The sequence below is a fragment of the Schistocerca nitens genome, chromosome 1 (genome assembly GCF_023898315.1).
Source record: "Schistocerca nitens isolate TAMUIC-IGC-003100 chromosome 1, iqSchNite1.1, whole genome shotgun sequence".
Taxonomy (NCBI): domain Eukaryota; kingdom Metazoa; phylum Arthropoda; class Insecta; order Orthoptera; family Acrididae; genus Schistocerca; species Schistocerca nitens.
The window spans coordinates 39,610,654-39,622,927 of record NC_064614.1 but is presented as its reverse complement, the minus strand read 5'-3'; the positions used below and the strand labels follow the sequence as shown (position 1 = coordinate 39,622,927).

At 43.1% G+C, this 12,274-nt stretch overlaps 1 protein-coding gene across 3 annotated transcripts in view; it reads left to right on the top strand.

Moving 5' to 3' along the window:
• Positions 1 to 12,274, top strand: part of LOC126234504 (probable ATP-dependent RNA helicase DDX56) — an 87,187-nt gene that overhangs the window by 47,217 nt on the left and 27,696 nt on the right. For all 3 annotated transcript variants that reach the window (XM_049943216.1, XM_049943201.1, XM_049943209.1), the window contains 3 exons: positions 130 to 271; positions 4,618 to 4,718; positions 5,139 to 5,280. In XM_049943216.1, coding sequence (XP_049799173.1) covers positions 130 to 271; positions 4,618 to 4,718; positions 5,139 to 5,280 — 385 coding nt within the window. The remainder of the gene's footprint in view (positions 1 to 129; positions 272 to 4,617; positions 4,719 to 5,138; positions 5,281 to 12,274) is intronic.

The window sequence follows — 12,274 nt, the reverse complement described above, 5'->3', positions numbered from 1 at the left end:
AATGTAGGAATATCACATTATCATAGATTTAAAGTGATAAGCAAACACACTCAGTTTTTGAAATCTTTTCTGAGAAGGCGTTCGTTATACTTGAATGTATGCACATAATTTTATATTTTATAATTTCAGCAAAAGGAAGAAAGATAAAGAGTCAGGTGTTTCAAGAGGAATAGACTTCCAGTATGTTTCCAATGTTATTAACTTTGACTTCCCTCTTGATGTAAACTCATATATCCATAGAGCTGGTCGCACTGCTCGAGGAACAAATCAGGTACAATATTATTATAATGTGGTTTTGATTTTAATGTTTATAAAAAAAGCTTTTGAATTACTACATCATTGATATGTAATGTATGACATAATTGCTTGCGTGCTTCTATACATGAATTAATTTATCTGAAACACTGAAGGTTTCCACTAGGAAATTGATGAGGTGCAATATTCAGAACAAAATCATATTTTGATTTAAAAATTGGAGATAAAATAATTTAGTTAATACTCACTGTTTTTCTTTAACCTGCCAAGACACTTCTCATCCACATTTTTTAATGTAAAGGTTTTCAGTGATTTTTCAGAAACATTAATGTTTTGATGAAACTTTCTGGTATTTGCTGTAGTTGGTTTGATTTGTAAATTAGGGTTTCATCAAATTTCTGTTGTGCAAGGGTGTCAGTAGAATTTTATTATGTGGTCACTGTCATTGACTTTCAGATATTTATTTTGATTCAGGCTCCAATGGAGTTCTTTCTGTTTATGCCTTTGTGCATAACTTTGCCTGTTTTTACATGTAAGGCATGCTGCCATCCCTTACAGCAACTAGAAATGCTGATACAGTTGTTTTGATTTTCCTTTTCACTTTTGTGTAGATGACAGTATTACCAGAAGTAGGAAAACACACACACACACACACACACACACACACACACACACACACACACACACACACACACACAAAAAGAAAAAAAAAAGCATTACAATTCCTGAAAAATTTAGCCTGAAGTCAGCTTTGAAAGTATAGATTTCCTTGTCTATTAACGTAGAAATTCTCGGTAAAATTGTTTGGGGAAGGTTCTTGTAGATGAGTTCAGATTTTGTCTTTTCTGCTCAGTTTAATTTGAATCTGGTGACAGAGGAATGACTTCGGACAGCTTGTAAGAGAGATTGTCTAATTATATCTGGCCTTAATTTTACCGTGCTTGCGATTCCTATCCACAATAATAAATGCTTCTTGCTTGATGTCTTCAGTGTAGGTCATCAGCTGAGAGAGTAAATGTCAGACTGCAAATCCATAGGTCCCAGGCTCAATGAATATTCGGTCCTAGTAGGATGGTATACAGTACGTAGATCTGACGCACATGGAAGGTAATCAAAGTGATGTTCAAAGCTGGTGCTGTGCCGAGACTTAATCCCATTGGCCATAGTTATGAGCTCAGTGCTTTAAATAAACCTTTCTTAGCAATGTGAGAGAGTTTAAGAGATCTGAGGCTCTGAAAATAATGAATGTGTTAAAAATGAGATCTACCTTATTTGAGACTTCTGTATAAAAGACCTGACATTGTATTTTGTGTAAATGCGTGATGGACAGTTTCAACACTTAAGCTGCAAACCACAGCTCAGGAGTGCCAAACATGGTCTCTGTGGACTAAAAACCATTTTCTCATGAAAACATTCGTCATGTCTGAGGCAGGGTTTGTGTTCTGTGACATAAGAGCCACGAGAGCAGCTGGCCTTGATGAACTGTGTGGAGAACAAATTGACAGCTTTGTACTGCATAAACGATCTTGTTTGTGATGAAAACCTGTGTTACAGACTTAAATATCCTGAATACATGGAGGAAGGCCAAAGTGGTCTCCTCATCAAAACTGGGGGAACAGTCAAATGATCGAAAAAGTTTCTGACCTGTTTCACAGCTCTGAGATATCTTGTCTGACATTGCTTCAAATCAAAAACATCATATAAGAGAAATTCATATAACAGTGAGTGGGCTTCCACTCTAGGATAATGATTTAATGGACAGCTAATAAATGTGATGCAATGCATGGAGGATGGGCTTGAACAAAAAAAGATTACTGGAGTGGCCTTCATTGACCTACCAGTTGTATACGACATTGTCACTCACCAAAAGTCACTGATTAAATTATACGATCTGATGAGAGACTGCTCTATGGCATCCTCTGTTGGTGCCGTTTTCCATTGCAGGACATTTTATGTCAACTTCTATGGGGAAAGAACAGTAGGTGGAGGATAGAGACGAAAGGCACACTACAAGGAAGCATCTTAGTGCCAGTACTGTACAGGATGTACACAAATGACCAGCCAATACCAAATGACATCAAGTAATTCATATATGCTGCAGTGGTAGCTCCACCTTAGAGCTTCTCATAGAAGAGAAAAGAAACTGACAGACTAACATTGAACATGCTCTATCTGTTATGATGCTAACCATCTGAAGTGAAACCCCAGCTAGACGCAGGTTGGCACTTTTCATCTTGGTAATCAAGAAGCATCATGAGAACCCAATGTGACAAGGTGAGATGATTGATTCTAGCACTGTTCACAGTCTAAATATCTAGGCATGACCCTGGATCACTTCCTGATGTTTAGAGCATTGCATCGACTCCAGAGCCAGTTTCTGTGTCAAGAACAACATTATCAGGTCACTGATGAGCAGACCCAAGGTGCTAATCCAAGACTGTTGTAGATGTCAGTTATGGCATTGTGTGCCGAGATGCTCCCTTTGTCTGGAGCACCTCTGCGTGTATGAAGAATGTGGACATCACAGTGAAGGAAGGAGTCTGTACTAATGGCAACAGGATGTTGAAGTTGACATGTGCAAAAGGTCTATGATTCGTCAGCATTGCACACACTCACGTGCACCGGGACTTTGCCTCACATGTGGAGAGGACAAAGCTGGAAATGAACTCACATCACTGAATGCATAGAGCACCACCATCAGGAGACCCATATGGCCCAATAATCCCTTCGTGCAAAGAACACAGGTTCTCATGGGTGCCTATCAGAAACACTGGCAGAAAAGAGAACAGACCTGGAGAACTCAAACATCTTGCCAAGCAAAGAGGTGGCATCTGGCAGTAAGGTCCTCTAACCTGCATGGCAAACTTTGACCAGAATGAGTGTGTGAGTGTATTGCCATAAGATCAGCTTGCAGAAGTTTGGTCTTCTGGGGGAAGTAGATGTTCTGTGCAAGTGTGGTGAGGCTAAAGATGTTGTGTGTGAGAGTGGTGAGACTCAGTGTCGGGGCCACTAACTGCAGTGCCATGTACAGGATGAACAGGATGAACATTCCACACTAGACCATTTTAAAGTAGATAACAAGACCATTTTGAGCATGATTTTGTGGAAGAAAACTTGGTTAAATAGACATGGAAATAAATAAATTTAAAACATGCAAATAAAGTAGGAACCTGTGAAATGATTGTAATCTACTGTTCTATAAATGGGGTTATGTATCGCATTGTTTCTTAGTTTTGTATTAAGTTGGTACAGTAAATAATATTAAGCACCTGTTTTCGGCACTGAGTATTGCAAACAGATAAACAGTGACATTTACTCAGTATGAGATGAAGTGCTTTGAAGGACCCCTCTGATTTAATATTTCAAATTGTCATTGAAGGGTGCTTGGAAATAGTTGATAATAATTGCGTTTTACTTGTGTTATAAATGTGAAAGGAATAGCCTCAAAAATGTCACTTTTTATCGAGTGATTTAGTACGTAAGTACACTGTTCTAATATAAGTAAACAACAGTTGACAGAAGTTACTCGTATTTCCCAAATAAATGCCTGTGTAGTGATGTGTCTTTTCTCTTTCACTGTTACTTTCGGAATGTTTGTTTTCTGCATCATATGATATAAAAGTTATATTTTTAATATTCTACGTGGCTATAAGATTCCACATTTCACAAAAACTCGAAAATGAAGCACATTTTTATAAAACTGAGTTGAAGCCAAGTTGTGTTTTATGTAATATTACTGAAGGGTGTTAACAATTTTATTCCCTCTTTTCAGTTCCTCTACATATATGATGTAATATGCAAGAAATGTGCAATGTTTGTGATATAGATGTTTGCATCAAAATTTCATACTGTTAATTGTTCTACAAACTGCTTAAGTTGTAACATCTGTGCCTGCATGTGGTATTGTATTTGTACTGTGATGGTATTAGAGGCAGTTGCAGGTGTCCCTTAACATAGGCTTTATTCGTGTTTGTCCTTCATCTCATAAACTCCCCAAACACCCTCTCCCCTTCTTGAGCAGTTCTTGCCTGGAAGTCAAAACATGGAAAATGGGGTGACGATGCAGGGGTTAGTATGTTGGATTCATATGTGGGAGAATCAGAGTTCAAATCCCTGTCTGGTTTGGTCCTTGTGACAATGTAACACAAGAACAGATCAACTCAACAGTGTTTAATTTATCATCATTTCTCAGTGTCGGATGTTCTGTTAATGTCATCTCAGATCTACCAGTTTATAGTTGCATGTTTTATAGTTTACACAATTTGAAATAAGTGTTACACATTTTTAACCAAGTCATTTACTTTTTGTGCTCTGTGTGAATTTTATGTTAGTGTATTTAATATGTTTGCTTTTACTTTGCAGGGCACAGCTTTATCTTTTGTGAGTATTAAGGAAAGACCACTGATGCAAGAAGTTGAACAATTTCTTCAAAAAAGCTGTGGAGACAATAATAATATATTGAAGTAAGTTGTGGGGGGAGAGCTTTGCAAAGAAGCATTTTACTCTGTAACTAAATAAATATCAAGTCACTCATTTGGCAGCAGAAACAGTTTATAACAAACACAGTTGATAAGTGCAAAGAAAGTGGTAGCATTTCTTAGTTCTCTGCAGTTAAAAGTAGTTGTGTGTGTGTGTGTTTTTTTTTTTTAATTGTGTTGTGTTCAAGGTAAATTGGTCTAACTGTTGTGTTTTTGGCAGAGTTCATAAGAAGTATCAGTTTTTTTCAAACATTTTTGCCAGTTAAATTACTCCTTTGATTTGTAGTCATGAAATGTATAAGGAATCTTTGCCAAATAAATTGGTTGATAACTTTGTATAATGATATAGTGATGCACATAATTATCTCCCATAGTGTCATAAACATTTTTATTTTTTTATTACAGAGCATACCAGTTCAAACTAGAGCAGGTAGAAGGATTCAGATATCGTGCCAAAGATGCCTGGCGTGCAGTCACAAGAATTGCAGTTAGAGAAGCTCGTCTAAAGGAGATTAAGCAAGAAATCCTCAATTCACAGAAACTGAAGGTAAAAAATACTATCAGCATATGATAAAAATTTAACAAAATTTTAAAATGTTTCACCAATCATACTATCTTTTGCTTTGAATATTAGATTATTTTTTTAATATCAGAATATATGAGTCTTTAAATATTCAATTCATTCCCAAAGGAATAATTTACTAAGTAAAGGCTTAAAATTTAATATAGAACATCACTTGAGAAACATTGTGATTAAAACCATCATCCCAAATGCTATTAAAGATAGCACTTCATTTGGCTCGGTTGCCACTGTATGAGCAAAACAATGTTACCTGTAAAAATCACAAAAGTAATAAAGTAAAACCCCATATTAATGAACCTACTTTTAAGGAATTGCCACTTTTAATAAATATTTCCTTCAGTCCCAGTGAAATTGTCATAACAACACTATTACTGAAATTTGCTTTTTACTAACTGCGTTTTAAGAAAATGACTGCTCACAAAGAATAAATATTAAACATTTTGCAAGCTGAAATCCAGCTCTTATGAAATTCCTTTGCTTGATAGTTGGTGACTATTCATTTTATTTTTGAACAAATTGCAGTAAATCGCTGACAGAGAAAATTTTAAAAAAAGAAAAAAAAAAGGGCTCTGCGCACTATGGGACTTATCATCTGAGGTCATCAGTCCCCTAGAACATAGAACTACTTAAACCTAACTAACCTAAGGGCATCACACACATTAATGCCCGAGGCAGGATTCGAACCTGTGACTGTAGCAGTTGCGCGGTTCCAGGCTGAAGCGCCTAGAACTGCTCGGCCACATCGGCTGGCAGAGAAAATTTCAGTAATTCACAGTCGATTCTTAGGTAGGTTGTAGTTGTTTGTCAGTAATTTCAAACAAGTGCTGATTTCTGCGTGTTCACATGATATGCCATCAAAGATAATGTTGCCATTAGGCTCAAGTGCACAAATTCATTCCATTGCGTTTTTTGTGGACCTGTTGACATCCAACCTTGTTATTCTGTTTGTGTGCGTTATTTGTATTGGGTCCATGGAATCTTTCGTCTCGCTTATTCCTTCTAGCTGCAATTGGTGTCGAGGTCTCTCTGCTCTTGCTCTGATGTCACAACACTGGCTGCTGTCCCCCATTGCCATTCGTCACCCAACCAATACCTCAAACAGGAAGTGAATCAAACAAAACAGACAAATATGTAAAATATATAAGCGGAACACTAGTTTGCTGAATAACATCATATAACCTGACTTAATACCATTATAACACTATAACTTGACAGGTTTACTCATTCAAACGTCATCAAGGGAGCAGAAATTTTCGTATGATGCATTTACACATATTTCAGGTTTTTAAGTCCCAAAATTTCTGCACCTTTTCATCTGCTAGCCCTATGAATGAGTGAACCAATCTAATTTCTATATTTATAAAACTAAATAAAATTCTGCACCTTTTCATCTGCTAGCCCTATGAATGAGTGAACCAATCTAATTTCTATATTTATAAAACTAAATAAACTATAACATACATAATACATTTCTTTTTCATATACGTAGCACCTCATTTGCTAGATTAACAATCTGTTTAAAGGAACAGATCAGAGTATCCTCGTTCATTGTGACCTTAATGTAAAATTGTTCTTTTTTTCGTAACTATAATGTGCAAAGTTATGTTCAGCCTAAGCAAACCCTGTAAAGTATTGCTCATTGAGTTAATCAAAAGAGCCAGCTCAATTGTTGTTGTTGTGGTCTTCAGTCCTGAGACTGGTTTGATGCAGCTCTCCATGCTACTCTATCCTGTGCAAGCTTCTTCATCTCCCAGTACCTACTGCAACCTACATCCTTCTGAATCTGCTTAGTGTATTCATCTCTTGGTCTCCCTCTACAATTTTTACCCTCCACGCTGCCCTCCAATGCTAAATTTGTGATCCCTTGATGCCTCAGAACATGTCCTACCAACCGATCCCTTCTTCTGGTCAAGTTGTGCCACAAACTCCTCTTCTCCCCAATCCTATTCAGTACCTCCTCATTAGTTATGTGATTTACCCATCTAATCTTCAGCATTCTTCTGTAGCACCACATTTCGAAAGCTTCTATTCTCTTCTTGTCCAAACTATTTACCGTCCATGTTTCACTTCCATACATGGCTACACTCCATACAAATACTTTCAGAAACGACTTCCTGATACTTAAATCTATACTCGATGTTAACAAATTTCTCTTCTCCACAAACGCTTTCCTTGCCATTGCCAGTCTACATTTTATATCCTCTCTACTTCTACCATCATCAGTTATTTTGCTCCCCAAATAGCAAAACTCCTTTACTACTTTAAGTGTCTCATTTCCTAATCTAATACCCTCAACATCACCCGATTTATTTCGACTACATTCCATTATCCTCGTTTTGCTTTTGTTGATTTTCATCTTATATCCGCCTTTCAAGACACTGTCCATTCCGTTCAACTGCTCTTCCAAGTCCTTTGCTGTCTCTGACAGAATTACAATGTCATCGGCGAACCTCAAAGTTTTTACTTCTTCTCCATGAATTTTAATACCTACTCCGAATTTTTCTTTTGTTTCCTTTACTGCTTGCTCAATATACAGATTAAATAACATCGGGGAGAGGCTACAACACTGTCTCACTCCTTTCCCAACCACTGCTTCCCTTTCATGCCCCTCGACTCTTATAACTGCCATCTGGTTTCTGTACAAATTGTAAATAGCCTTTCGCTCCCTGTATTTTACCCCTGCCACCTTCAGAATTTGAAAGAGAGTATTCCAGTTAACGTTGTCAAAAGCTTTCTCTAAGTCTACAAATGCTAGAAACGTAGGTTTGCCTTTTCTTAATCTTTCTTCTAAGATAAGTCGTAAGGTTAGTATTGCCTCACGTGTTGCAGTATTTCTACGGAATCCAAACTGATCTTCCCCGAGGTCCGCTTCTACCAGTTTTTCCATTCGTCTGTAAAGAATTCGCGTTAGTATTTTGCAGCTGTGACTTATTAAACTGATAGTTCGGTAATTTTCACATCTGTCAACACCTGCTTTCTTTGGTATTGGAATTATTATATTCTTCTTGAAGTCTGTGGGTAATTCGCCTGTCTCATACATCTTGCTCACCAGATGGTAGAGTTTTGTCAGGACTGGCTCTCCCAAGGCCATCAGTAGTTCTAATGGAATGTTGTCTACTCCCGGGGCCTTGTTTCGACTCAGGTCTTTCAGTGCTCTGTCAAACTCTTCACGCAGTATCTTATCTCCCATTTCATCTTCATCTACATCCTCTTCCATTTCCATAATATTGTCCTCAAGTACATCGCCCTTGTATAAACCCTCTATATACTCCTTCCACCTTTCTGCCTTCCCTTCTTTGCTTAGAACTGGGTTGCCATCTGAGCTCTTGATATTCATACAAGTGGTTTTCTTCTCTCCAAAGGTCCCCCCTGCGGGTCCGGGGTAAGAATAGGCCCGAGGTATTCCTGCCTGTCGTAAGAGGCGACTAAAAGGAGTTTCAACCGTTTCGGCCTTCCATGTGATGGTCCCCCTTGGGGTTTGACCTCCATTTTTCAAAATTCTACAGAAGTACGAGCCTTTTGGGGAAGGACACCTTACGTGGTGTACCACTGGTCCTAAGTGCACTAAGACCTTGGCACTCAGCATTGCACCAGCGTTGTAACCATACCCACTATTCCTCAAATTGGGCCTAAACGCCTGATGGGTTGTCCAAGTTACGCCCATAATGCATCTCCATCTGCACCAGCGATCATGATGGACTTTCCATGGCACCAGAAATCCAGCACGGTAGCCAGCCCGTTGTGGTGGGGTCGTCATGTACCCTCTAGGTTGTAGCCCCCTGACAACACAGGGATCGTACTGCCGATACCTGAGCTGCACCCTCCCCACGTCGGCCAAGGAGTAGATGCCCGTCTCCTTGGGGCATCAGGACTCCCGGCAATGGTCATCCTGCCAGGTGGCCCTTGCTGCGGCTGGGTGGTGCCCGTGGGGAGAGCCCCTGGTCGGAGTGGGTGGTATCGGGCGGACGTTTCACAGATGAAACGTCAACACGTATCAGGTCGCTCTGCGGCCGAGTCTTTCAAAAGAAAAGGTACCGTTTCTAGTTCTGGTTCTCCTGCCCTTTCCCCCTTGGCCACTCCATGGGAGGAGGGACAGGCCCGCCGGCTTGGGGCGAAGTACTTCCCCCGCTATTTGGTCTGTTCTCGAATCGATGGGGGGACATTCGCCACCTCCAAGCCCATGTTCTTTGTTCAGCACATTGAGGACATCTTCGGGGAAATCGAGGCTCTCAGCAAGATGCGTTCAGGGTCCGTTCTTATCAAGACCACCTCCGCCACACAGTCGGCGGCGCTCCAGGCGTGCGACCGCCTAGGGACATCCCAGTATCCATTGTCCCACATCTGGCACTAAATAGAACGCAGGGGGTTATTTTTCATCGTGACCTCCTGCTACAATCTGATGAGGAGCTCAGGGCCAACCTGGAGCGCCGAGGCGTGCATTTCGTCCGGCGAGTCCAGCGCGGCCCCAAAGACCGTCGCATCGACACCGGGGCCTTTATCCTCGCCTTCGAGGGGGACGTTCTCCCGGAGAAGGTAAAGGTGATGTGCTACCGGTGCGACGTGCGACCTTACGTCCCGCCTCCTATGCGCTGTTTTAGGTGTTTGCGCTTTGGGCACATGTCGTCACGGTGTGAGGCTGAGCCCCTTTGTGGCGATTGTGGACGTCCTCTTCGTGAGGAACATACATACACCCCACCACCTCGGTGCATTAATTGTCCTGGCGTCCACTCGCCTAGATCCTCAGACTGCCCCGCATATCAGAAGGAGAAGAAGATACAAGAAATCAAAACTTTGGATCGGCTCTCTTATTCTGAGGCCAGGAAGAAGTATGACCGCCTCCATCCCGTGCCATTGACCACTTCGTTTGCCTCAGTTGTGTCCACTCCTTCCCTATCCTGTCCCCCCTCCGCCTCCTCCGCCCATCAGGGGGCTCTGCCTCCGCCTCCCAAATCCCTCCCTTCCAAATCATCCTCCGCCATGGCCCCCACCCCCTCTGCCCCAGGGGCCACCCTTCCTCCTCCTCCTGCCCCCACGCCCCCTGAGAAGCGATCCTCTTCTCAGGCGTCCATCGGGGAAACGTTCCGGACCCCAGCTTCAGAGGTCCGGCGTTCCAAAACGGACCCCGCGCGTGAGGACCTTCTTCGGGTCCAGCCCACCATCCCTGTGCCTCCTCGGCCTTCCAAGAAGGCCTCCAAGAAGAAGTCTCTATCCCCCTCTCCACCCCGGCGCGTTTCGTCTGACGCTCCATCCGTGAGTCGCTGCTCCCGGCCGTCCTCAGTTTCGCCGGGACGCTCTGCTGCCAGGCGCTCAGCTGGCCTTTCGTCGGCAAACGATGCTGCCCCTCCTACACAACCAGGGACAGCGGCCACAGCTGGCGACGAGTCGATGGAACCGGATCCGCCTCCCGTCGGTTGTAGCGTTGTTCCCTCGCAACCTGGCCCTCCGCGGCCGTCGAGGTGACCAGCTCTTCCCCCGTCTCGTTCTTCCAACTTTTTGACTAGCGATGGCGTTGTTTCATTGGAACATAAGAGGTATTCGATCTAATCGGGAGGAATTACAACTGCTCCTCCGCCTGCACTGTCCGCTTGTCCTTGGTCTCCAGGAAACCAAGTTGCGCCCGACTGACCGTATTGCCTTTACCCACTATACCTCGGAGCGGTATGACCTCACCCCTGTGGACGGTGTCCCGGCTCATGGTGGGGTCATGTTGCTCATTCGGGACGATGTCTATTACCATCCCATCCCATTGACCACCCCACTCCAAGCAATAGCTGTCCGCATTACTCTTTCTGCTTTTACTTTTTCAGTTTGTACCATCTACACTCCACCGTCATCTGCTGTTAGTTGGGCTGACATGATGCACCTGATCGTTCAGCTTCCCCCGCCGTTTTTATTGTTTGGTGACTTCAATGCCCATCATCCCCTTTGGGGCTCTCCTGCATCCTGTCAAAGAGGCTCACTCTTGGCGGATGTCTTCAACCATCTCAATCTTGTCTGCCTCAATACTGGCGCCCCGACTTTCCTCTCGGACTCTACTCATACCTACTCCCACTTGGACCTCTCGATCTGTTCTACCACTCTTGCCCGTCAGTTCGAGTGGTATGTCCTTTCTGACACCTCTTCGAGCGACCACTTCCCCTGTGTCGTTGGTCTCCTGCATCACACCCCATCCCCACGTCCTTCGAGCTGGAACGTACTGAAAGCTGACTGGGGACTTTACTCCTCCCTGGCGACCTTTCCGGACCACGTTTTTCCCAGTTGTGACAGTCAGGTCGAATACCTCACGGCTGTTATCATCAATGCTGCCGAACGTTCCATTCCTCGTACTACTTCTTCTTCACGTTGTGTTTCTGTCCCCTGGTGGAACGAGGCTTGTAGGGACGCTATCCGTGCTCGACGACGTGCTTTACGCATCTTTCGCCGCCATCCTACGTTGGCGAATTGTATTGAATACAAACGACTCCGAGCGCAATGCCGTAGAGTCATCAAAGACAGCAAAAAAGCTTGTTGGGCCTCTTTCACCAGCTCCTTTAACAGTTTTACTCCCTCTTCCGTCGTTTGGGGTAGCCCGCACCGGCTGTCGGGCATTAAGGCCCACTCCTCGGTACCTGGCCTGACCTCAGGTAATGAGGTCCTTGTTGATCCTGTGGCTGTCTCCAACGCCTTTGGCCGCTTTTTCGCGGAGGTTTCAAGCTCCGCCCATTACCATCCTGCCTTCCTTCCCAGGAAAGAGGCAGAAGAGGCTCGGCGACCTTCCTTCCACTCGCTGAATCTGGAAACTTATAATGCCCCCTTTACTATGCGGGAACTCGAACGTGCGCTTGCACTGTCTCGGTCCTCTGCTCCGGGGCCAGATGCCATTCACGTTCAGATGCTGGCACACCTTTCTCCGTCGGGCAAAAGCTTCCTTCTTCGTACCTACAATCGCGTCTGGACCGACGGTCAGGTCCCCATGCGT